General features: G+C 40.5%; 4 protein-coding genes and 1 long non-coding RNA gene across 8 annotated transcripts in view; 1 reads left to right on the plus strand and 4 right to left on the minus strand.

Moving 5' to 3' along the window:
* Positions 1-5: 5 nt before the first annotated feature.
* Positions 6-8,465, minus strand: smcr8b (Smith-Magenis syndrome chromosome region, candidate 8b). 3 transcript variants are annotated; one of them, XM_026359050.2, is made up of 6 exons: positions 7,418-8,465; positions 5,281-5,693; positions 4,392-5,140; positions 3,588-4,025; positions 1,991-2,477; positions 6-1,653 (listed from the first exon to the last, which is right to left on the minus strand). In XM_026359050.2, the coding sequence occupies exons 1-6, from the start codon at positions 7,607-7,609 to the stop codon at positions 1,206-1,208; spliced, it is 2,727 nt and encodes a 908-aa protein (XP_026214835.1). In that variant the 5' UTR covers positions 7,610-8,465; the 3' UTR covers positions 6-1,205. The 3 variants fall into 3 exon arrangements, with proteins under 3 accessions (XP_026214835.1, XP_026214833.1, XP_026214836.1); XM_026359048.2 differs by having other exon boundaries at positions 3,588-4,028; XM_026359051.1 differs by lacking the exon at positions 7,418-8,465 and adding an exon at positions 6,390-6,482 and having other exon boundaries at positions 3,588-4,028.
* Positions 7,886-12,312, plus strand: LOC113161515. Its single transcript, XR_003298749.1, has 3 exons — positions 7,886-7,975; positions 11,985-12,095; positions 12,220-12,312. It is a non-coding gene; the product is annotated as an uncharacterized LOC113161515 (long non-coding RNA).
* On the minus strand, positions 8,962-17,555 carry mief2 (mitochondrial elongation factor 2). Of its 2 annotated transcripts, XM_026359102.1 has the most exons (8): positions 17,376-17,555; positions 14,447-14,606; positions 13,446-13,611; positions 13,245-13,342; positions 12,214-12,390; positions 11,947-12,110; positions 11,481-11,633; positions 10,737-11,223 (listed from the first exon to the last, which is right to left on the minus strand). In XM_026359102.1, exons 2-8 carry the CDS (start codon positions 14,582-14,584, stop codon positions 10,737-10,739), a joined length of 1,383 nt encoding a protein of 460 aa, XP_026214887.1. In that variant the 5' UTR covers positions 14,585-14,606; positions 17,376-17,555. The 2 variants fall into 2 exon arrangements, with proteins under 2 accessions (XP_026214888.1, XP_026214887.1); XM_026359103.1 differs by lacking the exon at positions 17,376-17,555 and having other exon boundaries at positions 8,962-11,223; positions 14,447-14,584.
* Positions 17,556-18,042: 487 nt separating this feature from the next.
* Positions 18,043-21,887, minus strand: alkbh5 (alkB homolog 5, RNA demethylase). Its single transcript, XM_026359108.1, has 4 exons — positions 20,520-21,887; positions 20,349-20,429; positions 20,148-20,270; positions 18,043-19,415 (listed from the first exon to the last, which is right to left on the minus strand). Exons 1-4 carry the CDS (start codon positions 21,236-21,238, stop codon positions 19,256-19,258), a joined length of 1,083 nt encoding a protein of 360 aa, XP_026214893.1. The 5' UTR covers positions 21,239-21,887; the 3' UTR covers positions 18,043-19,255.
* A 939-nt stretch (positions 21,888-22,826) lies between these two features.
* The window catches only part of myo15ab (myosin XVAb), a 39,661-nt gene continuing 35,064 nt past the window's right edge, over positions 22,827-27,423 (minus strand). Inside the window, exons 70-77 of the mRNA XM_026359127.1 lie at positions 27,130-27,207; positions 26,932-27,028; positions 26,129-26,289; positions 25,907-26,040; positions 24,160-24,293; positions 23,786-23,919; positions 23,506-23,646; positions 22,827-23,374 (exon numbers count right to left, since the gene is read on the minus strand). Of these exons, the coding sequence (XP_026214912.1) occupies positions 23,273-23,374; positions 23,506-23,646; positions 23,786-23,919; positions 24,160-24,293; positions 25,907-26,040; positions 26,129-26,289; positions 26,932-27,028; positions 27,130-27,207 (981 nt within the window). The 3' untranslated portion in view covers positions 22,827-23,272. The remainder of the gene's footprint in view (positions 23,375-23,505; positions 23,647-23,785; positions 23,920-24,159; positions 24,294-25,906; positions 26,041-26,128; positions 26,290-26,931; positions 27,029-27,129; positions 27,208-27,423) is intronic.

Genomic DNA, 27,423 nt, shown 5'->3' on the forward strand with positions numbered 1-27,423 from the left:
AATCCTGCATTAAAAATTTTACTTTATTCCATTAGTATTCAGTACACTAAAATATACATTAGGTACCAAAAGTGTGTACACATCACTTTATTGCGAGTAAAGGTTGGTAGGGCTAATTGGAACTACGTTTACGTACTGCGAGGCAGCTTAATCTGTAAGAACACCTCATAGTTTCTTTAAAGCTGCCACATAAACACAGTAGTTTAACGCGGACATGCTACAGTAAAGTACCTCATAATTGTATGTAAGCACAATAGTTGAGTAATTGCATTTAGAGATAAGTTAATAACGTTTACCTGCTCTCAGGTCTAAAGCTACCGTGCAAAATAACAAAGTACATTTACTCAAGTATTGTACTCAGATACACTTGGGATAGAAACTGCATTATTCCACTATGTTGATCTAACTCATACTGACTAGTTGATTTTTAGTATTTTATGTAAAATGCACATTTATAAGAACAATTGATGTGAAGTACATTTAAAATGATACTGAAAAAAGATATTTAAAAAAAAATCCATCTGTTCAACTCCAATCTCATGTCCAGTTTTGGCTACAGTTCACTTGAACCAGTGCTTGGTTTTAACAGCAGTGATGTTGATTGGAAATGTGCAAGTTCTGAAATAACAATTTTAAATTAACCCATGATGGAGCGTCACACATTTATATAAAAGTACTGAAAATACTAAAATACAGCATCTATACGCCTCAAAACCTCTGTGCCTTCACAGTACTCACAGATCCACACAGGTTTTGACGTGTTAAAATTGCACAGTGTACATATGTGGCTCAATTATCTTAAAGTTCACATGTGATTCAGAGATAAAAGTACATTTTAAAAAGAACTCAAATAAAACTCCAGCATCTATTAATTGGTGAAAGAAGCACTAATGCTTAATGATGCATGACACAAAGGACGATGCAGCTTGAATCAGCAGCATTTCGTCGTTCATCTTATGTGCATCTTTTACACACAACCACAACCCAGAAAATGTTTCTACTCTTCAAGTGATTGTATCTGGTTACCTTCGCTCAAAAGCTCTGTAGCTGCTGCTGCTTTTCTAACACGCTGCTGCAGATAAAACATTACAACCATTCTGCGATTCCTTCATCTAAACATGACAACTGAATGTGAATCACTCAAAACTAGAGACTGATTTGTAGCCACCACGATATAAGCATTTGTTCCTCCTGTGTCTTTCAGACTATGTTGCATATGTATTTCTGTGGAGATGCGCTGAGCTATAAGAGAATCTTAAAACCGGAGGTCCACGTCCTGCGTGGCTCCGTTTGATGAGGTCTGACAGGAAATGCATCACTCTCACGTCATTTTCACTGCTGCCATGTCCTAGTTTCAACAAAAGGTTCTCGTCTTCCGTGTCATTGTTACCTTTCCCAGTGTTTGGGCGCTGTAAGGCAGGAATGAATGTGTACAGCAGAGCCTTGTTTGCCAGCATAGTCAGGCAGCTCTCCAGGTGCAGCAGGTAGGTGATGCCTCGGCTGATGCCAGTATAAGGATCAGCCAGTTTGCCGAGGAGGGAGCCCGAGTATGACGGACAGCGCAGAGTCCTCTGGTCCAGATCCAGCAGGGCCAAGTAACGACTGTAGCGAGTCAGAGAGTGAATAATGCCGGAGGAAGAGCTGGAGGATGATCTGGTCAAGAAGAAAAATAAAACGTGTGCTGTATTAATGTTGTGTCTAATTTAAATGTAACATATACATTTTAAAGCTGTAATAGTTTTTTTTTTTTTTTTTAATCAGTCAGTGGGGGGGATGCTGTGTGAAGTCCTCCAAACTCCTGACTAACTCAATAGTAATAATAATTTGCGCTGAATTACAAGTCTGACTTTACACTGTAAGGCCCTGATGGTGCACCATTACAAGACCAGGAACATGATAAAGAAGAACTAACGCTTGACTGCAGCATCTGAACAATAAAAATTGTGATTTTGCAGTTAAAGCATGAGGATCTGCAGGTGATCCGGCGTACCTGTGTATTCCTATCAGTCTCCAGGTGAGCAGGTCGGTCAGCTGAAGGGGTGTGGTCAAACATGGCATCGCTGCGCTTCTATCAGGACCAGGAGCAGGCAGGTAGAGCCCCAGAGCATCCACCATTTTCCTGACCAACGTCTCGTCTCCTCCAATGACGACCAACGTCCGGCCGCTCAGGAGACAAAACACAGCATGCTGGGAGAAAGAGTTCTGTTTGAGGAACCTGAGGGCTCTGAGTGCAGCCTTTCTTCTTCTCCTCTTTTCTAAGTGGGTGCTGGTGTGGAAATTTTGGGTGGGTGAGGGCGGGTCAGAGGAGCCAGTGAAGCTGGTGCAGTCAGATGCTTCGTCGATGCTCAGCAGCCTGAGAGGACCGCAGGGCGGAGGCCACTGGTCGACCTTCCCCGGGGCAAGAGGTGGAGCAAAGTCCACTGACTGCACCGCCTGAGCGTTTTCAGAACGCTTTGGCATCAACTCCACCGCTTCAGCTGTGTAAAGTAAAAACAGTTGTGTACGATGCTATTCAAGTTTTCTCAGTAATTAATAAAAAGATTGATCTGAAAAGTCAAAAGTTAATTAACAAAAATAAAAAAACTCTGCTAGCCAAAGTTTGTTCAATCTACTTTTTGGAAGTAGTACAGAATACTTCAATAACAGGAGCAACACCCCCCACCCCCATTAACCCTGTTAAAAACAGTGAGTCACTACCCAGGAGATGCTACACACTGAAAAGAAGAGCATGTCGTAGTTGTTCAGGCATCTGATCAGGATCATGAGACACTTTTCTTTGAAGGTTTACCAGGCATGTCCAACTGGTAGGACGCCCCAGGGACAGACCCTCAAACACACTGGAGAGATTGTGTGCGATACTGTTCAAAGGTTTGGGGTAACTCCTTGTTTCCCATGAAAACAAGCATGTTGCAAAGGGATTTTCTAATTAGTTCGCTTTTAAATGTCTGCACTGTGTTTTGATTAATTTGATTTTCTCATCTGGCTGAAAACTCTGTTGGCATGAGAACATCTGGATTTCATGGTTTGCTGCCATCACAGCTCAGCCACAGATGACGGGCAGAGAATGGATGGATGGATTTGACAAGTTCAAGTTGAGCATGTGTATCTTCTGCTTTTATTTTTTGTAACTGATTTTGACAGATGTAAAAAAAAATAAAAAAGCCAATTTCTGTTCCAAGCTGCCATGTTTTACACACTGGACTCTGGTAACAAGCTAATGTTTCAACAGTTGGCTGCTGTTGACAGCTGCCAATCAAATTACCATCAGTTTCTGTGGCTGAGGACTGCAGAGTTTTCCCCTCTCCTGTCTGTCTGAAGCCCTCACAGCTCTCCTCTGTTTGTCAGAGCCAACAGACTGGAACTTTTTATCCCATATATTTAATTCCCATTTGGATTGAGTTCATTTCTCAGTGGAAGATGCAGTGATGCATTTACAAGTATGTACTACTCCCTCCCCTTTATTAAATCAAATGACTTATTTTATATAATCCTGGCAAAAACCAGTGTGGATGGATCTTTTTATCTAGTCACAACATATTTTAAATGCACCTTTAAAAATTAATATAGTGGAATTAATGTTGCGTTACCTCGTTGGGACATCTTCTGAGGGCTGTTGTCTTTATGAACTTGATTCTTCTTCAAACGCTCAATGGCCTCTTTGATTATAAAGCCACCAGTGACTGACATTTGTTTAATGGACTCTTCTCTGTCAGCGCCACCTTCATCTTCCTGAATGTTTCTGTTTTCGTTTTCTAAAGTGGTTCCATTCACTCTCTTCTCTTTGAGAACAGATTTAGACTCCGTGCGTGTCTCTTCTTTATTGTCAAAGCCGTTACTCAGAGGTTGATGCTCTGCTTCTTCCTCTGTGATGGCAGTGAGGTCGTCAGGAAAGATTGAGTCTGTGGTACTCAGCACCTCGATGCTGTCCTCGCTGTTGGCTCGTCGGGCGTACGCTCGCACCCGTCTAATGCCTACGTCTACAGCTGCTCGTCTGACGGAGGTGTCCATCATGCCAACCGGTGTTTCTGCTGAAGAGAGTAAACTATTGTTAGTTTTTCTCCAGCACCAGAGGATCGACAGCAGGAATTATCTTTTATTAACCTTAAGTAAGTTATGAAGAACTACTAATGTCAACATCATAGTGATGCTAGAGGAAAAGTTCATCGTGCACGTCTGCACAAAGTATTAAGGTCATCAAATAGCTGTGGCGCTGTTCAGTGTGGACCAAAGTGTTGAACTGATGGACAGATTGATACTGTACGATATTTTAAATTGTATCTGATCATCACTTTCAGCTCATGAGAAGCTGAAACTAGTGAATGTTTGGTTTTCTTCTTTGATAAATCAGTAAATCCACATCTTTTACCGATGGTCTGTCTGTGTGGACCTACCTCTGCTGTCACATCCAGCAACGACATGCTGTGTCCGATAAGACTTCTCAGTCCCCAGCACTTCGATGCTGTCGCCACTGCTCACACTTCCTGTCATCTCCATGGCAACACCAGGTTCAGGGGTCACTGTCCTAGCTACTTCTTGAGCCTCCAGTTTGATTGGGATCTCCTCCACACAGGAGCAGAATGACTCCAGGCTCAGTGGTTCTGATTGCAGCACATGGACACCACTCCTACCCCCCGTCGCCCCGCGTGCCTCTCTCTCAGCGCTCTCATCCTCCTCTTCGTCCTCTGGGTTCCACAGCTCAAACAGGAAGTTGGTGAGCTTGAGACTCCTGGACAGCCAACGCGTGACACGAGCAGTTCGCAGTACACTCCTGTCACCGCGTAGGCGTCGCTCTGTGTCTGCAAGCTGCTCCTTCATTAGGGAGAGAAAGTAGATGTTGCAAAGCTCCTGCAGTGGCTTGAGGCAGTGCTCTGACCTGCAGGATGTAGTGGAGGAGGATGTTGGACAGGGCTCAGGAGGGAGCAATGTAGTCGGACTGATGGAATCAGCTAGGTCGTAGGGCAGAAAGTCAGGCTGTTTGAGCTTCCTGTTCGGGTAGGAAGTGACCTGACGAAGAAGGTCCCTGTGATTTAAGATTAAATTCTCCACAGCTTCAAGCTCACCGGCCTTTTTTTCGACATCTGTGAACCTATTCGCTGCCCTCGGTTGTTCTGTCTCCTGTAGCAAAGTCAACCGTGTGTACCTGAAAGAGAGAAGACAGGAGTTACACCGAGCAGACGGCTGAAATGCAGCGACGGGTGCGCAAATCTTCATTGTGGTATCTCCAGATGTACAGAATATGTACAGTATATGAATATTATTATGAGAACATCCTCCTCTTACTCCAGCTCCTGTAGTTTTCTCTGCAGCTCCTTAGAAAACGCCTGTCTGTTTCCTGTCTTGAGGCTGTCAGATGCCTGAGAGAAGCGCGTTGACAGCTCAGAGTAGTTCTCCGTCAGCTTCGCCTGGTCCGAACACACGTAGGCCATGCAGAAAGGACGCACCATACCCCGAGCCTCCAGATCATATAGCGTCAGGTAGTGGACATATGCAAAAGCATCGTCTGCTGAATCTCCCAGGATCACTTTGGAGTCCTCGCTGAAGTTGAGACGAGGACCAGGAGGAGATGGATTAGTTTGGCCGGGGCCAGATGCCTGGTAGTCCACGGACATGATGCGAACAGAGAAGTGGTTGAGGTCAAAGGAGCCGATGACTCGGGGGTCGTCTGGGATCGTCAGCACAGGCTTTGGACCCACCTGGAAACACAGACACAAACATGCAGTACACAATCGAAATACTGAGCCAGTGTGGCCTAAAAAGACAATTTCAGTTGTTAAAGTAATTAAAGATAATCTTGTTATTTTAGACACTAAATAATCAATTAAATAATTAAACCATTTAATTCAATCTGATTAATCTACAATTAAAAAAATTAGCTGTTACCTTATCCTGCGTGCTCATGCTGCAGCCACTGCCTCTAAACAATCTGGCTCCATCTATCATTTGACTCACTGCTCTCACACTCACCACTGTGACAGTATTACGATTTTATTTACTTACTTACTTACTTAGTAGCGTCATAATGAATGAAAAGGCATCACAAACTACTGATAATTGATTAATCATTTAAATTATATATCAACAACAAACTGGCAAACATTAACCAATTGATAAATTATTGTGAGGAATTGACAATTTTCTGTTTCACTATAAAATGAAGCAAACAGTAAATTAAAATTCCTTTTTGGCTCATTTTAAGTATAAATGATTAATCAGAAAATTTCAATCTTTGATTTGTTAACCTTTATTTATCTGACAGATTTACTGACCAGTTTAACTGTATTTTGTAAATATCAAAAAAGTTTGGACAGAGGCATGTTGTCCATAGTGTTAGAACTCCCTTCTTCCATTCATGACACTTTCTAACCATTTGGAAACTGATGATACTAGACCTGCCCATTCTTGAAGGGTGCAAGACGTCAGCTGTTCAACAGTCCATGGTTACTGATGTGCCACATCTTCAGTAGGAGACAGCTCTAGTCTGCAGACTGATCGTTTCTCCATTAACAGTCTACATGGTCTTTTTCATCTCTGGCAGAGCAAACCTGACGTCCCTTCTTCCTGAAAACCAGCTGAGACTCATCTGACCACAGTAAATGTTTCCACTGTGTTTCGGTCCACCTGACATGAGCTCTGGTTCGGACAACTTGGCAGCGTTTCTGCACAGAATTGATGTTTGGCTTCCTCTTTGCATAGCAGAGTTTCTGGTTACATTTCTGGGGGCAGCAGTGGACTGTGCTAGGTGACAACAGTTTTACTCCTGAGCCCTTGTAGCTATATTTACCATGGTCCCTAACACACATGTCCCAGCTAAAAGAGTCATATTGTGCCTCTGTTCCTGATTTTTTGGTTTTGTTACAGACACCAAACTCTATATTGACTCATATTTATAAAATACAATAAAGGTGATCAATCAAAACAATAACAATATCTTCTTTGGACTTTTAACGCATTAAAACCTGTATGATCTTTGTTATATTGTTGTTTTTTTATTTAGTTATTTTGATGACTCCGACTCCTGAGACTTTGTCTCTTGCAAAACAGACAAACAGGTCTCAGTATCACTTACACTTCCTGAATAAATGCCACCACACAGTTACCAGGAGCAAACCTGAACGGTAGCATTCAGTTTGTTTAGTGATTTTATCAGCGTCACATCACGCGTCTTTAAAAACAGAAGTAAGAGGGAATAAAAATGAAACATGCTGTTCAGTATCTCGTGTTTGCCACATTTTTCTGTCTGTGTGTTGAAAACTGAGCTTTGAAGATCAGCACATCTGTCACATGAGTACTTTAACTTTTGCAGCTTTAAGTACTTTTACTTAATGTTACTTCTGTACTTGTATTTGCTGAAGTACTTAACTACTACTTCCTCCTCTGACAGATAAAAGAAACATGTTTATCCGGATTAAAAACACACCTGCTCTGAGAATTCAGCCACCAGTATGAAGTCCCTGTGAAACCGGGCGGAGGAGGCCCAGGGCTGGGACAGGGGCAGCAGGGGGACCGAGAGCTCTTCAGGGAGACCAGGACCCTCACACTCCTGCTCCTCTTCTCCCTCCCCAAACCCCTCAGTGCTGGTGAAGGCCAGCAGGTCCGGTGACCCGATCATCTTCCAACAACGAGCGGATCAACCCATGGATCACAGCGACTCGAGCCGCTTGGAGCCGCTCAGCGGGCGGGCTGAGCCTCTGGGTCGCCCCGGTGCCGCCACCCGGCCTCCGGTCGGTGACTCAGCTGTTCGCGCAACAACAACAACAACAACAACCGCAGAGTTTCCAACTTCTTGCGCAGTTCACTGCCTTCATTAAGCCGTGAAGCTGCGCTGAGCTCGGACGAGTCTCCCGCCCGCTCCCCGTCGACAGCTGCGGACGTTTTCAGGAACCAAAGTTCACGGAGAAGCGAAAGCTCGGTGCGGTCACACGGTCCACTGACCTTTGTCCGGGGATCTGTTCCTGTTCCTCGCAGCCAGCACACGGTAAGTTTGAGCTTCAAACCTGGGCCTCGGTGTCGCCTGTCACCTGTCGCCTGTCGCCTGTCTCACCGGCAAACTGAGTCCTCAGCATGTGACAGACGCCGGTGAAGGTTCTGCTGGAGAACCGGGTCCAAAGTGAAGCCTCCCGGGGGTGAAGACTTCCGGTCACCCCCTCCACAATAAAGGGCTTTATAAGAAAACATGCTGGGTGTCAGTTCATCATGTGCACAAAGGAAATGAAACACACAGTGTGTGCTGCTCAGTGTGTGCTGGTACTTCTCATACTGCTGATTGTGGCGCTGTTGTACTGCATTTCACTCCCAGATGTTTCTATTATTTTGTCCACCACCGTTATGAATGTACACACACTGCAGTGGTTGAAAAGGAAAGAAAGTATATTTAACTTTTAACTGTATTTTTTAAATTTTGATTTTAAATATGTTGCTTTTTATAATGTTTCAGTCCCTCGAGTGCTAAAGGGTGTTTTTGTAATCCTATGGGTATATATATTATTTTATTACCAATAATAGTAATAATAATAATAATAATAATAATAATAATAATAATAATAATAATAATTATTATTATTATAATAATATGATCAGTGATGGAACATAGGTGATGGTGAGAACTTTCTAAGAAATAGCAAAATAAATGAAGATAAAATCAATGACTCAATATTTAAACAGGCTTTCACATAATGTGAACACAACATTTGTCCATGGTTCTTGATCTCATGATTTATTTTTAAACATTAAAGCTTTGAAGAAATTTACATTAGGTCACCAATAAGAATTATATTACAAAATTTACAAATATAAGTTCTATGAGTTCAGGATGTCTGCCTGAGAGAAGCCTTCTTGCAGGTCGTCTTTTCCTTTGAACCAGTTATTAAATACAGTTTTCTGGTAATACTTTTATAACTTGACTCAACAAATTTTAAATGCAATACTTTTACTTGTAATAGTACTTTTAGATTGTGGTCTTCATCATTACAAGATCAATTCTGCTTCAATGTCTGCATAAAACATTAAGTGTTAGTGAATATTCATCTTCCACTGATATTCAGAGTGACCAAACAAAAAGACACATTGTGAAATAGTCAGTGGAAGTACTCAAACCACAATCTAAAAACACGGTTACAAATAAAAATCTTGCATTTAAAATTCTTTCAGAAATAGAGTAGAAATACTCTTTCAAAATGTGCAGCTTTCCAAAGTAAAAGTACTGATCTTGCAGAGTAGCAGCCTTTTTCATATGTGCAAGAACCCCAAGGACCTGAAGATGATTTTTAAAATTGTATTCTTGTAAATGTTTTGTAAAACAATATCAACAACAGTACTACTTCCGGACCTCAACAGCTCCCGCGTTGATCTTGTTTCGCGACAGGTTACACTCATCATCCTGATCCGCCACACTGGCCCTCGAGTGATCCTTTAATGTGAACACAGTGTAAGAAATGGAAGACAAAATCCACAATCCATACTCTGTGTAAACATGACTTTTAAAGGAAGTGCTGTGGTTGTATGTTGTTATTATTTGTACATATTAAAATGTTAATTCTTAAATTACAAAGTAATATTAGTTTAAGTTCCTAAATTTGAAACTACACAACTTTTTCCCCTCACAAGAGCCTCGGGTAATTCAATTTTAAGGCATAATGTGTCACTGTACTGTGACTGTATAGAAAGTGCAGTGAGAGGACAATAAAGCTCCTTGTATTAGGGCATATCAGTATTGTTTTAGGAACTCTAAAAGTCTATGTCACATGTTAGTACCCTCTTATTTATGTTGCTAAGGCCATCAGCTGACAGTGGCAATTATCAGCTGAAAAATCACATGAAGTTTCCCCTATACTGCAGCTACAAATACCTTTTGACAGCAGTCAGTGTTAAACACTGCAACTGATCAAGAATTTAAGTGCTTGAAGTTTTATTTGCAGTTTCACTGTTCAATCAAAGAAAACCAATTTGTCTTACAATCAGCAAGAAAACACAACTGAAGAAATGCCCACAACATTTATACCGCATTTAAAATCAACTGCATAAAATTAATAGGCAACTTTAATCAGGATTTACAGGGTTCCTTTACCCAAATAAGATTGGCAACAGACTGAACACTTTATAAGACAAAAATATGCACGCTTCACCCTCCAATATAATAAAATAAACATGCTGAGTTAAATAAGACCAAGTGCAGCAAACCAGATGGATTTCAGCACATCATTATTTTTATGCATAGTTAGAATAGAATAGAGGAGACTTAGGAAGTGATGAACACACAAACACAAAGAACGCAACACCATCAATCACCGGATAACTTAAGGAATAAACTGACTCCCTGTAAAAATGATGATCACGCAAACCTGCCATCTTGGCTGTGTTGTGTGGGGAGTTATGGCCCGGCACATCCTGAAGAAGCATCATTTTAAACATTAACACTCCCTCGACTCATTTCATTGGCACAAATTCTCTCCTCGCATGATTGTCACTTCACATTCATAGCCTCCTTGTAGTGTCTCCTCCTCCGGTGTAGACATCAGTCCATGGTGCCTGCCATTTTGTCATTACAACTGTACCCTGTTTCCCTGTTTCGAAGTGGGATGGAGGAGGCAAACGAGGAGTAGGCAGTGGGAAGAATCTTCTTTGCCTAGAACCAAACATGATGGATGATCACGATAATATGATGATAATTATCATGATAACATTAATCCCTTGATCTGTTTGCATGTCAGAGCTTGACCAATCTGACGTGTGTGCAGAGTTTATATGAACAGTATTTCAGGCTCTGACACAGCGCAGTAGAGCATGAAGCCTATCTGGTCCACCTCGTCCTCTGACAAGCTGCTTAGCAGATTGACAGCTGGTTTGAAATAACTGTGCAACGCCCCTTGTTCAAGGTAGCCAATCAGCTCTGTGATACACTGCTGGAATCTCACATTCAGGCTGACCTCAGACCAGTCACCCTGACTGTCACTGAGGTGCAGGATGAGATTGGCCAGCGGGGCGGCTTCGAGCGGTCGCAGGGTGGGGTTCAGTCTACACACTGCCTTCAGGATTTTAAGTGTGAGTCTCCGGTATCCGTCATCAACTGCGTCAAGCTGAGCCAGACGCTGGGTCTCCCACGGGTAGAGTGACAGGTGCCAGGCATTGACCCAGGGAGAGGTGAGCTCTGGTTCGGCAGTCAGGACCACGTCCCCCTCCCTCAGCAGAGGCAATATGGAGATAAACAGGGGCGGATCACTTCCAGGCCTAAAGGATCATAAAAGTCAATCAGAGAGAGCAACACACTAAATTTATCACCAACACAAACTTCATCATCAAAATAGGGATTAAATGAACTGGAACTTAATAGCGGGAAAAGATTTTTGTTAAGATCATGACATTATTTTTATTTATATTCTGCAATTCAGGTTATATTTTCTATTTGTGGTGTCAACTTGTGAGAACCAGCTGTATCTTATTTCCAACACTGCAACAACAAAATAACAGAGATAAAGCAAACGCACCGAATCTCCAGTCTCAGGTCTACTCCTCCCAGTACTGGTCTGACGAGACAGTCCATAGTGCCGCTGATTGATGGCCAGTTCATGGTCTCCATGACAGTTTTACTAAACATGTTCACAACAGTTTCTGCAGACAAATAACCGCCCACCAGGTACCTACAAGACAGGAGAAAGCAGTTTTACTGTGTTTTCTATTTCACTATTTAATAGTTGTTGTTGTTTTTTTTAAACCAGCAAAAAAGTTTTTTTTAAAGTAGATTGCAAGAAAACTTTTCTGAGCAAAAGTAGTAAAAAAGATTTACTAATTCCAGCTCAGACAAAAAAAAAAAAAATGTTTTGGATGAACAAAACATTAGTAGATTGCAGCTTCAGCTCTGCTACACTGTGATGGGTATTTTGATTGAAAAAGCCATCAGCAGATTAACCGATTTGATCTAGTTGTTGCGTTATTGTATGTGTGTGTGATCACCTGTCCCAGTAACTCTGTCCTCTGGGAAAATATTCCAGATTGATTCGTCGAACCATCCAGTGCAGCGGATGTGTGAGCAGCGTCTCCTCTCCCGGAATGAGACGCCACAGAGAAGCCTCCAGCTGCAGAGGCACCAGGAGACATGCATGGTCTGCACTGACCACCTAAACATGGAAATACAGCAATAAACTCATCTTACTTGTTATTATCACTACAGGCAAAACAGTGTGATTTTCCGTATCTATTTTCTTAATGTTGCATGTGTACCTGTAGGTCATCCAGTAGAGAACCTCCAAGGCTCATTTCTCCCAGTGGCATGTCAGGGTGACGGCTGTGCAGGAAACCCTGAATCTCAGTGCAGATGTCCAGGGCCAGAGACTGAGCCCTCTGGACCTCATGTGGTGCAAGAGCAGCTCTCGTGTGATAAAACTGCTGGAGACGATCCTAAACACAGTTTATAGAATTTGGTTTTAGTTTTTCAGGGAAGCAGAGTGCCGAACAAGTAACTGTTGTTCCGCAACATAGACGGGTACTGTAGTGGAACATATTGAAAAAATACTAATGGTATACTGAAATAATTTGAAAATAATCTTTTTTTTCCATAAAGGTGACTAATCCATGAAGTATAAAGTTGTATAGAGTTTCAAAGCCATACACAAAGCAGAATGACCTGAAAACACAAAACAAAACAGAAAAAAAGTAAAGTGGACCAAAGGCTAATGCACCACTGATCCTATGGTGGATGTTGAACCAATCCTAAAATCACCCGTCTGTGTTTTTGGCCAATAGAAATCTACTGTTCTGCTGTATTTCTACATTCCCAACATTCATTGCAAAATCAGTGCTCCCAAGAGGAAGAATAAATAATTAACATGTGCAACTGTTTTTCCATTGTTTCATATGCCCTCTTATGTCCAGTCATGCATCTGCAAATGCTCTACTAACATTTACTCAACAAATTATTTTATGTCGCTACTTACAGAACAATCCACCACCCTTCTGCTCATGTGGATGTTCTACACACTGACTAAAAGCTGTTTCATGCTTGTCTGACTTCTTCCATACAGCCACTGCACAAGCTCATAGTGTATTTTGATTATGCAGAGCTCTTGAGGCTCTGTGCCGCCTAGCTACTGCATAACAATGCGTAGCCTTCTAAGCACTGCACTTTACAAAACATGTTACACAAGCATAAATGAATGAGCCAACATCGCACAGAGCTCTTAGCAGTTGCTAAGAGTGAATGCATAATCTATGCCTTCAAAAGTTACTGTAAGGGGTGAAATATCAGATTGTACCTGCAGACTGAGGACACACAGCTGGACTCTCTTGGACTTGGATTCAGGCTTGGGCTGCACGTCCAGAGAGGACATTTCAGGTTGTTGGCCTAGGTCAGCTGAGTGGAAAAGAGGTTCAAACCGTGATTAGATATCTTTTACATTCAACATATTTCTGGTGCTAATGTGTGATTTTTGTGCATCTTTTCCAATTGTGGATACCTTTCTGCTGTTTTGCTGCCTTGGCAACATGTTTCATCACCACACCCTCTATGCCCTTCCTGATCATTGTGGGTGAAGCAGAGACCAAACTCAACTCCTCCCAGCTCTCAGCCATCTTCTGCTCTACCTTTTCATCATCGGCTGCACGGCCTGCGCGCTCTATCAGCTAAACACAAACAGTCATTGTAACATACATATAGTCATGCACCCACCACATGACTGACATTACACTGAACACACATAGAGTAAAGACTGTACGTCATCATCACCCACAGGCAAACAAAATAAAATTAAGAGACACAAAGATAACATCAGCCTTACAAAATGGTTTAAACGGAACAATTGAAGAGAAGTTTTAGTTAATCTTTTAGTCCATTAACTACAAGTGATATATTTCACGCTACTGTCCAGGTAGCAGTAATTTCGCATTCATAAATTCATATAATCCTCTCCATAACACATACAGACAAATACAGCTGGTTATTTTCTTGTTGTCTCTGATGCTCTCAGGTGTGGTGCTGATGTTAGCAAAGTTGGCTCCATTTCTTTTGCAGCTTGATTATTCAGTTGACACCGAGCTGTCAGAAGCCACACAGGAGAGACACTTTGTGGACAATTTAGAAATAGAAACCTGACGCTTTTACATCACAAGTGATAAGAAAAGATGCTAAAATGTGAGACGGACACATTGGACACAAGTTTAGTGTGGAGAAGACTATAGTATAAATAGAATGAGGCTGTGAATAATATATTTCTACTAACTATAAGTGATGTGTGAATTTAACAATACTAATGTCAATGTCAATAAAAATGAAAAAATACATTTAAAAAAACAAGAGGCTGGAAAAATAAACACATGACAAAATAAGAATAGTGTGCAGGAATTATGGCTCCAAATGTTTGCAGTAATTTGTGTCTCCAAATATGGATTTATTTTCCCGATTCAGAAATAGAGAATCTTGCATAATTCACTGGTACCAACGACCTCAAAAAACACTCACCCGTTTCACCACCAGCGTAGCAATTCCTAACATGGCAGCTCCTCCAACTCCCAGAACCAGCCGGGCGTTGGACAGGAGAAAGTCAATCACCATGGCGACACCATCTTCTCCTCGCCTCCGACTACTCTGGAAGTTCATTGCTTCCTCTTTTCTAATTCGCCTTGAGAAGGGAGAACACACACACTTAGAGAAGCAGAAAGTAAGAAGACAAGTGCTGTCTCATGGTGGCCTAACACTTCACTCAGACGATTTATTTAGCTTCTTCCTGTGTCTCCAAACGCACAAAGCATTTGTCACAGTGAAAAACAAGTTATAATCTTCTGTAAAACAAGATCACCCTCAGTTAAAACTGAATGTGAGCATGTAAAACTGTTACTTAAACAAAGCTGTATCTTCAGCGAAAAGTTTAACTGTTTTTTTCCATTCCTTTCAGGAGAGGGCTACTAATTACAAAAACAAGCTGAGTAGATCTAAGTGTAATTTATAGCATAGATTTGGATTTTATTGTCTTTTTATGTTACTTTACTTCTTACTCTATTCACGGCCTAGGGTGAGAGAAATTAAAAGGTTAAATATATTGTAAACTGAGCATTTCATGGATAACCTTAAAATTTCTGAACCAGCTTTATAAGGGCGAGTATAATACAGCCTGTGTTCTATTAAAACATGTAATAATTTTAAATGTCAAGTTAAGAGTGCATTGCTCTCCTAGGTAACTGCATATAGTGGAAAAACACATGCTTTCACAGAGAAAACTGTGAGGATGACAGTGTGGGAAGTAGATGTGAACTTAGTTTTTTGTTCAAATAAATAAAATCGCAAATACATTTCTCAACACCACACTGGGAACTGCTGGTGAAGCTTTGTCCCTTTTATTTGCAAATATAAAAAGAGCAGTCAGAGTTTTGATCAACTCACATTGTTTAATGACCCAATTAGTGCTCGGTTTAGAGATTTCCACACACTTAACAGCTTCACTCTGTATTGTGTCACTGAGTTTAAGCACAGAGTATTTTGGATCAGACTGCAAGTCATTAAAACCTATGATGACTCTTATTTTATAAAAACAGGAAGCTCAGGGCATAATCAGAAAGGGTTGGATGTCACGCTTTTGGTTCCTTTCTGCTTCTGTGCCAGAAAGTTCACTTGTTAGAAAGAGTCAGCTTGTTTAAAAGCACGGTTTGTGGACAGACCTATAACATCTGTCCTACTGACATAGCAGAAAAAACACAGGTGTAGATAACATTAGCAGCATTTCCAGTGAGCCAAATAGAATTCAACCATCATTAATAATATATTACACCTGTGACTTTCCTGTTGTGGCCCAGTGATAGAACTACTATGCTAGCTTGCTATGTCTGATCATAAAAAAAAATTATGTACAATACTTCACAAAAATTACTTAAAAAAAACAAACAAACTTGTGAATTATCTCATTCTGCATGTGACCATGACATACAGTAAATATAGTTTTATTTGTTGGATGCACTGTTATAATTAGCTTCATGCACGTAAAAGAAATGGCCACAAATAGCCACAGGTCATCTCCCTTTCTAGAATTTCAACAGATAATGTGTCATCTCTCCCTGCCAGCAGTACAGAATGCAGACATGCTCTATTTATAGACTCAATGTGTACCTGGGTCACACTGGTCTGGTCAACCTTCCTCATTAAGTTACAGCACAACCGACGTGTTCTGCACTTACAGTGGCATGTTCAACATCTGAGAAAAGTTTGTTTTTCCTCTTTTAATGTTACAAAAAATCAAAGGTCACCTGGTGTTGACAAATGTTACCCAATACTAGTTGAGCTGCTTGAAGCTGCAAACAAATGAAGCAACTGCTTCCCATACTGAAGTCAGTTAAGCATGCTGTTGTTTGTGGTTTCCAGTGATGGCACTGTACCATATACCAGCATTTTCAAAAAAGGGATTTATTGTGCAATTTTGGGTTAAAATGTACCACATATTTCTGCAAAATGATAACAACTATATAGCATCTTCATACACAAAGTCATTTTTACTTATCAGCTTTTATTGGCAGTAAGTAGAGAAGCAACTTCTCTACATGGGTTAGTGATACAGTAATAATCACACAATGTTAAATTTGGGGCTTCTTTGGTATTGTTTTCCTTGTGGCATGAAGATCAAGAAATTACTTAATTAGCAATTTGAACAAATAATCTGCAATTGTTATCTCCTATTTTAGAAGTTTCAGCCTCTCAAATGAATCATATTACTGCTTTTCATAATCATAATGTAAATTTAATATAGCCCTAAATTGAAGTTTTTAACTTGAAATTGTGTTTTTGATAGGTAATTTTTTCACTCTTCAATGTCATTTCACAGATTATATTATTAATCAAACAAGAAAGGAAGAAGGACAGTAATGGATATAATTGTTGCAGTCCTGTATTGTAGCCTAATGACCAAAGGTGGCAGCACTGCACCACTACAACACTGAGTCGTTACATAAGAAAACCGCAGAAAAAGATTATTCTTACTCTTACTACAGGAACCTAAACAAAGGGTTTCTTCAAGTTATCTTTTATTTTAAAACTATGTCATTCACATGGCTGGATTGGTGACATGTTCAGCTTAACACATTACATTTTATCATTCACTTGTTTATTATTTCCTCGTAACAGTAACACCTCCTCTCCAGTGTTTCGTTACAGCCCACAGTAACTTCAATGTAACGTCAGAGATTCACAAGATGACAGCAGCCTAATACGAGTAATAGCATGACTAACCACACCAAACATGAACAAGTGACCAACTGTTATTAGTTATTTTAAAGCATGAAAAACATCAGAACGACAGCTGGAAGCTAGCCGCTAATGTCAGTTAACGCTAAAGAAGCTAGTTAGCTAGCGTTAGCTACATTAGCAGTGACAGCTATACTTTTACTTTGCTGTTAAATATACTTACCACTCACTGCGGAGAGATGTATAACAGTCTCACCCCCACACATCAGCGTTTGTTAAAATACGTCTTTCGATGATTTTACAACAACAAGCCTACTAATCCTCAGCCACAACCATACAGGGTAAATATCATGTCAAATATAGCCCAACCAAGTAGCTAACAGCTTCTTCTTCTTCTTTTTAATTGCTGTTGTGACGATGCTAAAGAGCAGTAGCGCCCCCAACGGAAGCGCCGGAACAACAACTAAATAAAACTCAAACAATTGAATCACCTCTACAGGATATTTCCAAAAACTTTGTAGAAAGTTTTGTCAAAATAATAATGCACTTTAATAGTTTTAGAAAAATTAAATTAATTTAAAAAAAAAACACACAGATTGGTTTACAGTAGCCTATATTTCAGTTTAAAAGACCAGGAATTATCCCATTAATACTGGAAACATTTGGTTAATTATATATTTGTTAGTAGATACATTGAATTCATATTTAGCATGTGTAACTAACATTTTCCTCTAAATAATTGAATATCTAAGTATAAGCAGGTTCATTTCGGATGTTTTTAATCATGACAAATTATATAAAGCAATATAAAAAATACCTGAAGATTTTTTTTTTTCCTGATTCTTTAATAACCAGCTTGTTAGAAGGATAACAGTGCTTTAATAAAAAAAAAAAAAAACTAGCAAATCAACTCTGTGGAGACAATTTCAGTTTTATTTCATTCAGCCAGCACCATTTTAGTCAAAAACATGACAACTGAAACCCTTTAAACAACCTTATGTGCCACCACTGTCTACAGTATTGGATTGCAGTATTTGACTCTTGCATACTATTAACTCTGAAACATCTGAGCAGAGTTTCAGAAAACCACTTATCCTGAACAAAGGTTTATTTTTGTTCATGTCTAACACCAGACTAACACTGCAGACAGCTAATGGGTACCTCTGCCAAATATGGCTCAGAGCAAGGAACAAAACATGTCTGTTTGCCCTGCAAATCTCGTGGGCAAAAAGCATCTGGAAATTGAGTTTCTTTCTAGCATAATATTTAGACCAAATTTAACAAGCCATAATAGGACTGGTTTTGCTCAATTAAATTCTCACTGACCCAAACGATCACCCAATTTGAACAAGTAAAAATTAGATTTAATAGAGCATAGAACAGCAAGAACATGCTCTCTAACACTATGTAAGGTAAAGCAACAAGAGGCTGAAACAGGAGTGTCAAACAGGGCCTGAGTTTTTCATCACTCCATTAAGCATGAGTTTAGTTGATCCACCAAGGTGAGTCAAATACCTGAATCAAATGACACAATGCATGACGGCACATCTGCCAGTTGTTCCAACTTAAAATGTGGTAGAGAGACTGCAAAACAAAGATCTGGGATGGCACAGTAAGGGTATGCATCAGACATTTTGGTGCGAAAACAAAAAACAAACATGTCATTCTCATTCATGTCAAAAGTTCCCCCAATCAAAGACTATACAAACGTATTGTACATTATAACAAGTTAGATTACAGGTCAGGTTGTATACAAGTCCTTACCTACAGCTTCCTTTTAGTTCTTACGGTCTGTACATCTTGGTTACAAAAAATACATGCCATTTTGAAGTATCTATGAACATAGAAACAAGGATTGTTTAATTTAAGGTAACTGAACAGTTTAACAACAGAACCTAACTGCAGAAATTAACCTGCAGTTTCATCTGCCAAAACATGTATATACAATATTATCAAACGGATCCAGACAATATAACTGTGCTCTTTGTGCCAGACCAAACCTGGAGCGAGAAACTGTCTGATCAAAGAAAGTTACTTAGTAGGTAATACTGAAATACATAAAGAACAATATATTATATGTGTACATGTGTGAGTGAGAAAAGCTCAGTGACGTCTCATTTTGACTTTGCGTCCTGAAGTCTCCCGGTGTTTGTCATGGCCCCGATCACGTCTCCAGTAGTTCTCTGAGCTGATGCTGTGTCGATGATGACGAGAGAGCGAAGGATGTCTGTTCTCCTCTTTATCCATCTCGAGAACCCGTGGCCTGTTGGAGGTTGATGACAAGATAACAAATCATCTTCTGCTGATTTACACATTGCTTTATTCTTTTGCAATTTACATAACACCTGCTGGAAAGTGTCTCATACACAATTGAGTCAACTTGATCCCCAACAATAAACAAAGCCCAAAATGTTTATTATTATGTTATGTTATATGGCAGCAATCAGTTTATCTTTTATCACAACGATTGTGGGTGAGATATTGCCAGGAATGTGGGCTTGCATGTATCCGACTGGTGCATTTTGCCAGATGTCTGTGTTATAGCATCCTCGTTGACTCAACTCATCTCATGCAAATTAATGTGGAGGCTGTATTTTGTTTTCATGTGGGCCTATCATCAGTCCACATATAGCCTAATACTCAATAGAAAGTGGGGTCAAGCAGGTCTAACTCTAATAATGTGGTGTCATTTTCATCAAAATGTGAAATGAAGAGACTAAACTGCAAAAATGGTATTCTGTCAGTTTTTTTTTCCATGAAGCTTAAAAAGATTAACGTATTTTATTTTATTTAACATTACCCACCATTACACCATTAGCAAAGCAGCTTTTCAGATCAGATGCGACCATGCTCAGGCCTGTTTTTCAGACTATGTCTGACTCTGAAGGTACTTTGCAGTTTTTTTATCAATTGTGCAATTGTAGCGGGTTTTCCACAGATGTGATTTAAGAGGACCGGTGAAAATCCTGGTGTGTCTGTACATGTGGGTATATACCTGTGAGCAGCATCAGGGTCTGCTTTGCGATGAGAGCGTTTGGCTTTCAGAGGAGCAGGTCTTTCAGCAGGGGATGCACTTAAAGGGATGAGGGAGTCCAGTCGAGGAGCATCAGGTCTGGTTCTGGAGTGGAAACACATGGATCAGGCTGTGAACTTTTATAAAGGTAATTGCTTTTTAAAATATAGTACACAGACATACTTTCTGAGGATGATAACGGCACGCCGTTCTTTGATGTCTTGGGGCCGGATACAATGGGTGATGTCATCTGCTGCATAGCCACTGTGAGAGAAAGAAAAGGTTTTCAGTGACAACTTCAGGCATGAAAGAAACAGTAATCTAACCAATAACAGCAAACACAGCCATAATCACCTTAGTAATGTGACACTGCCTCTCCTCACAGGTAGGACAAACACAGGCTCAGAAACCCGGATCGGTTTGAACTGGAAGCGGCAGCCAAAGCAGAGAGCACTGTCACTGAAAAAGGACACTGAGACGATGGGCCGTGCAAAGATGTGCAGTGGATCTACATGTGACACAATGCAGCCACCTGGCTGATAATCATTGATGACCGCACTGTTGACAAAACCTTCCGGGATCACTCCATTGGACACCAGAGGATTGATGACTAGCTCATACACCCAGCTGGGGATCTCATCCACCTCTCCTTTGCGGTACAGCCGCTCCTGGCCCGGTCCACGCTTCTCCAGCTGGGCTCCATAAGTGTACCCCTCTCCGAAGAAGTACTTGTTGCGAAGGGGTGCCCTGTCCACAGTGTGCTCACGATAAAGTCCAGCCTCCCCTTGAGCTACCACCTGGTCAATCTTTTCCTCGATGAGGGTACACTCCTCTGGTGTGAAGATGCTCTTCTGCTGGATGCTGCTCCTCACCCTGTGGGCCTCCTGCTCCCGGAGCTCCGCGCTGTCATCGCTGTGCTCGTATTCTTCATCGTCTGACTCCCGGTACTTCCTCTTTCGGCCTTTCCCACTGCCATTACTTGTCCTGTGCACGTATTTATTTTTGTACTCGTCCCTGTGTGGAGTCATGGACTTTAACTTCTCCCTGAGGTCAGAGTATCCGCTGGCTGCCATGTCAGCCAAAACAATATGACTGGAGCGGAGTGCGACGTGAGCTATCAGCCTACAGATAGTTTGTATCAGCGCTGCATTTCAGCACAGGAGTAACTGAGTGTGGTTAAAACGAACGGACCTGGTGTCAAAATCAGTCTTGGATGATGACTTCAGTTTAATTCACTCACACAACGGTCTCCAACGCACCACACTAGCTAACATTAGCGTTAGCTCAGTTGCTCCACCGCCCTATGTGTGCATGAAAACTATCGCCTGCTGCAACGTCTAAACCTGGCCAGCTGTAAAAGCCACTACCAGACAATTACAAACAAGCAGAGCTCCGACAAACGCCCTGTCGACACCACACCACGCTGTTCCAGCGCGGAGCCTAGCTAACGATCACTAGCCGGGCTGCTAGTTAGCTAAACTAGCCTGGCTTGGTCTGTCCGTCGCCGCCTGGAAATACCGACAAACCACGCAGCAACATTTCACATGTCGCCGCTAAGTTACAAACCTCGCCGCTGCGGTTCCCACTCACGTTTTAACTCCACAAGTCCACAGAAAACATTGTAACTTTGGCACAGGGCCGGGCCGCGGTTGATTTACGCCACCTTAACGCGTCTGTAAGAAAATCGCTGGAAATAAAATCGTGTAACCTGCCAGAGGTGTGCGCATGCTCAGTGGAGTCTGCCAGTGTGGGGAGGGACTCTCATGTGTCCTGTCCCCGACCACAGGGGGACACACGGAGACATGCTGGGAACCTTCAGGGGACTTTTCACCCACTAGCTCTCTTTTACCTTTATAAATCAAACACGGTTCACTGAAGGGACCATGTTGGTCTTTGTTACCCTGTAATAATATAACTATATAATAAAACTAGTAAAATGTGAATTTCTGTTCCCAAACATCTGAAGTCATCTAGGGCTGTCTGCTTCATAACCAAGTCAAGTGAACCTGGTTTTTTAAACCCACAGTTATGGAATATGATGTCTGAATATTTTACCTTAGGTACACATAATCTCTGCAGGACAAACAGGTGCTTTCACAGCTTGACAAAAGTTAGAATAAACCTAGAATAAAATTAAACCAAAGACGTTAAAAGATAATAGTAACATTTCTAATAAGCTAGAGAAATAGTAAAGTGTATGTGTGACATACAAAGGTGACAGGCGCCTTTAAGCTGTACAATCAGGCAGAATCTGTAGTTATTTAGGTTTTTTGAGTTTGCTGGGAGCAATTTACTTTCTATGAAGAGAATAAGTGCAAGTACTTACGTAGACATATTTTAAATGAATTGCAAATGTAAATTAAGTTTCAAGAGGGGAGGGGGAAATTAAATTTTTATTAAATTATTATTAGTACAATTGTGCAATTGGTTCTCTGCACATGATTACTGTTGCATATTTAAAATAAGAAGTCTGTGCATGCATACACACTTTTTGCACTATTAACAAATCATATAGTTTTATACTGATACCTTCTATCAAATACTTGATCAAACGCTTTTATTTTTCAATAATTTAACAATAAAACACAGAAGTGCTTATTTCTTTTTAAAATAGCTAACTTTATTCTGATAAAATATTCTTTACAAAATAAGCAGGTTTATGCATTACTTTTGGTTGAATACAATTCTTTACACTAAAATCAAGTTTTACTGTCAAAAGTAGTAATAAAAATATTTAAAAAACAACATTTTACATGTAAGTTATAAAACTGACAAGGCACAGGCCTGCAAGGCTTGCTCACTGTACATTAACAGCTTCTACACGGATAAGTCCTATTTAATGTGAAATGTATTAAAACTGCAATTATCAGGGTTTGAACCTGAAAAGAAACACTGATCAGTATCGACATTCACTGTTTCTAGGCTGCACAATAAAAAAAGGAGAGAGAGAGAGACAGAATTCAGGGTCCATTTATGAATCAAGTGAGTCAGTGTGTGAGCTACACACAACAAAAACCTGAATGAAAGCAGAGGTAGGCTGATGCATATATATATACAGTATATAGTGTATATATATGTACTTGAGTAGAGTTAGGAATGTGCACGTGTTACAACATGGTGATTTCGCTGGGTGGCAGGGTGAGCCTCTTCTCCCGCAGAGACATCATGTTCTCCACCTGCATTGCAATGACTCGACACAGCTCTAGGCCCTGTGGATAAACACAGCCAGCATCAGCACTGTGACTCTGACACAGCGAATCCACTGAAACCTCTGCTCTGAGTACTCTGAAGTACGTCCTTGTATGCGTTTCTGTGTTGTTGTTGCTCTATTGGCTAATACCTGCTCCAGCTGCAGCTGAATGACCCGTTGTGTGTTCATGTCCCCCAGGGTCAGGTCCACATACGGGTAACTGGTTCCTGCAGTGGGCCTCTGGGTGCGGCTGGACTGCACTTCCACCAGGGGGACCACTGCCATCAGCTCCTGCACCACAGAGACCAAACATTATAACACACATTTGTTTACTTAAACTGTATAACTCTGCTTCTGGGCTCAAGTTTTAGTCACGATGAGCTGAGTCATTTAGTGCCTGCACATTGTGAATGCGTATGTGGTTCCCTACATGTGTATTTTTGTGCAGGAAGTGGAGACCATGTTGATTGACAGCAACAATACAGGGGGCGTAGAAGGTGGTGGAGCTGCTGCTGTGGATGTAGAAGAATGAGGAGCCGAACATGGGGAATGCACTGACCAGTCCTGTTCAAACGAGACAGTATTTAAAGCGTGAACACAGATTGTCACATAAAAAGGAGGGTACAAGAGCTATACCTATATGTAAATCAGTTTAATGTTATGTTTATTTTACAGTTCATGTGTCAAAACTGACCAGTTCATCAACTATCCTCCTGTCCTACAGTGTGATGAAGCCAGATTACATATACAGCAATAACATTTTTGGATGTAACCTTCAGCACCTGAACATCACCTGTCTCTTACCTAGAAACTGTGCTCTGGCCTGGTGCGGGTTCAGGGTCTGCACTTGCTGCATGTGCTGCGTCACCATGATAACCCACTGCTGGGGTGGCTGCTTTTTGAAGAGAGGCGTGGCGATGTACTCCGACAATTCATGTCTGGAGGAGGGAGAAACAGAAACAAGAGTCTAAAACAGATAAACTGATAAACAGACGTCTGCTTCGCTCAGGAATTTCCGACTAAATTCAGTGAGCGGGTCGGTTCTGCTGCTCGCTCTGTGTACGTGTGGGTTGTAAGAGGCAGCAAAACAGTAAGATCAACAAACAACAAGAGAGTTTTACAGATAGTGAAGGTGCTGTATTCATCAAACTGCTGAAAGTGAAATGTTGGACTTTAGGTGAAAAATAAAGTAAAGTAAAAGTAAAAATCCTTCACTTTTATTTTTATTTTATTTCATTTAAACATTTAATTGGATTTTTGGTATTTACTACATGAATTTACTACCATAACTGTAGTAAATTAGGCTCTTTACCTTCAATGACTCCACTGTGCTGGTTTTCTTTTTGCCTACATTTTATCCTAATGAATCCCTATTTATAGACTTATACTAATTATATTTTAAATAGTTAAATAATTAATAAAATTATAATTAAATTGTTCATTTGATACATTGATTGCTGAAAACTGTTAGCATGATTGCAATAATTAAGATTAAAATATAAATTATATGTTTTTATGACTAAAACATATAATTATATGTAAATAAAAAAGAATAAAATGGTACAGCATATTTACAGTTAGCTGTTTCTGTCCTCAGCATTTGTGTAAACTCCATATGATCACATAAGATTTTACGTGCAGATAATAACAATGAACAAAGTTTACTATGTTTTCTTTCCTATTTTGGTTATGCAAAACGTTTAAGTCTCTTAAAGCCATTATGAAAGTTTATGTGGGACCAGGCATAATTTGATATGGTTAAATATTTTCTTGAAATAATGGGAAAAATAAATAAATCTTTACATAGAAATTAAAAAAATATTTGTTCTGAGTGTATTTACAAAGGTTAGAGAAGCAGGCGTATGGAAAAAAGTAGTGGAGCAAACTAAAAGTGGGAAGACTTTCATGGACGTGTTGATTGTATTAATAGAACAGCTGTGCTGTGTAAACTCAAATCATTTCACTGAGGGAATGAAGAAAACAACATTGGGCCTCACGCAAGAGTCACTCGTGTGATCTGATTTGTTCTTAACTGTCACATATGATTTTTGAGAAACTGTGGCACCCATCCCTTTTCTTGAGGAAAGAACGAAACTCACAAGTGGTCCAGATCTGTCATTCCTGCCTGTCTCCACAGGGGGAAGACTTGGCTTGGCTTAGGAATAACATCGGCTTGATCTGAATGAATTTGGAGTTCGAATATGATATAGAAATTTGTTTGATTAAAATGTATAGTGTAAGCTTTATGACAAATGTAATGTTTAAATTAACATTCTTTTCAACACATCATCATCATCATCATGGTTGGATAATTTACTCAGAGAATCTTTAAATGTTTGTGACTTTTTTGGCCAATTTAATCAGAACAGCTTCTACATTTCTGCAGCTCACTGTCACTTCTTTCTCTCCCTGCTTTTAAATGGGTTTTAATGCAGGCTGCTGTCCAGTATCTAAGTCAGAAACATGGAAAAAGCAGGAAAAAATATATTAAAAAAAAAAAAAAAAAAATATATATATATATATATATATATATATATATAATTTTTCTTACATGCTGGGGATGAAGATGATATCTTTGGCTCTGTGCTGCAAAGCTGCCAGTTTGGAGATCTGGTGGAACTGTTGATCACTCACTTTTCCGTGTGGAAGAACGTTTAGCAGACCTTTACGGTAGTCCGGCAGGATCTAAACAAACACATACACACAGTCACATTCACATGTGTCTGACATGCACTGTACATATATACAGTATGTGAAACATCATCTGTTGTACCTGGTTATAGTGCATGGCGACACAGAGCTCATTGTCAAACTTCAGCGGTTGAGTCCAGACAACTCGTCTGAACCAGAAGCTGAAGTCTGAGTCGACTAACTCAGCCTCTGTGGCCACGTCGAGGATGTACTCGTGCTTGTTCAGAGGACGCACATTCTGACCTGGACACACACACAAACAGAATATACTTCATTAAACTATTATACAGAGTAACACGTAAGTAAAAAAGAAATTACTACTTCAACTGTAAACTACACAATTGTTGCTGCGCAGATTGACAGTCCAATACACGCTGTTACTGAATAACCCTGAAATGTCATGCAGATGCTTGTACAACCACATGTTGTGTGACCTGCTGTGCTTTGGAAGAGCACACTAGCAGAAGCAGCTGTTGTGGAGGTATGTAGTGCTAAAGGAAGAAAAAAAAGAGAAAAGGACAGAATGAAAAAGAATCTGCTATATGACTGTTTCACGGAAGAGAGCAGCATTTTTCACAACCCAAAACTACAGCATTATGAGTAGAAGCACAATGGAAAACAACATGAAAGCAACTTGTGGAAAGACATGGAAAGTTGTGTGTTTGTATCAGAAATGAAAGGTGGATATCGAGCCATCGCTTGTTATTTTGCAATGAATGCCCTATCGTGACTCATGATCATGAGTAACTTTCTCCCACAGCTAGAAACTAGAGAACAGACTGATACGTGATCCATGAGTGGATCTGCTTCACCGGGCAACGGAGATAAGACTGAGTGTGACAGAGAGAGATGTGCGTGTGGCGGTTCGTGTGTCCGGAGGATCACCTCTGTTGGTGACTAAAAATATGGCGTATTCTTCCATGGCCTCCAGTTTGTGTAAACCCATTTCATAACACAGTTCCTCAATCACCTCCAGGGCGACCTGAAAGAAACAACAACAAAACAACAACAGTGTCAACGGTTGTGTCTACAGGGACTGAGCTTCTCATACTGGTGAACTGCCAACAGTAGCTAAAGACCTACAGTGCATGTTTTGATTTTCACGTGACGTTCGATGCCTCCAGGAAAGAGGAACAGCTGACGTTTTGAGCTTCTGCCCGCCTGAGGAAATACAAACACACACACATATACTGTACATACAGTAGACATGCTGGATTGTTGCTTTCTGTATGTTGTTAGGATCTCCACAAACCTAAAACTACAAACATATGTGAGGAACACAAATGTTCAAGTATGGCTCTTAAATACTGTGCAACATTGAGATATTTGTGCTTTAACTCAAGATTTTACATAATATACTGTATTATTTTTTCTTTA

This window comes from Anabas testudineus, chromosome 1, assembly GCF_900324465.2.
Source record: "Anabas testudineus chromosome 1, fAnaTes1.2, whole genome shotgun sequence".
In the NCBI taxonomy this organism is placed as follows: Eukaryota; Metazoa; Chordata; class Actinopteri; order Anabantiformes; family Anabantidae; genus Anabas; species Anabas testudineus.

Excerpts from the sequence above, each read along its gene's own strand:
- mief2 (XM_026359103.1), bottom strand. The coding sequence starts at position 14,584 with ATGAACTTCCAGAGTAGTCGGAGGCGAGGAGAAGATGGTGTCGCCATG. Across the intron at positions 13,343-13,445 it reads GGCAGCAAAACAGCAGAAAG|CTGACCTAGGCCAACAACCT; the intron begins GTATCCACAATT and ends TTTTCCACTCAG. Across the intron at positions 11,224-11,480 it reads GACCTGAGACTGGAGATTCG|GCCTGGAAGTGATCCGCCCC; the intron begins GTGCGTTTGCTT and ends ATGATCCTTTAG.
- smcr8b (XM_026359048.2), bottom strand. The coding sequence starts at position 7,609 with ATGATCGGGTCACCGGACCTGCTGGCCTTCACCAGCACTGAGGGGTTT. Across the intron at positions 5,141-5,280 it reads AGAAAACTACAGGAGCTGGA|GTACACACGGTTGACTTTGC; the intron begins GTAAGAGGAGGA and ends TCTCTCTTTCAG. Across the intron at positions 4,029-4,391 it reads TGCTGGATGTGACAGCAGAG|CAGAAACACCGGTTGGCATG; the intron begins GTAGGTCCACAC and ends TACTCTCTTCAG.
- alkbh5 (XM_026359108.1), bottom strand. The coding sequence starts at position 21,238 with ATGGCAGCCAGCGGATACTCTGACCTCAGGGAGAAGTTAAAGTCCATG. Across the intron at positions 20,430-20,519 it reads GGCAGTGTCACATTACTAAG|TGGCTATGCAGCAGATGACA; the intron begins GTGATTATGGCT and ends TTTCTCTCACAG. Across the intron at positions 19,416-20,147 it reads GACCCTGATGCTGCTCACAG|GCCACGGGTTCTCGAGATGG; the intron begins GTATATACCCAC and ends AACCTCCAACAG.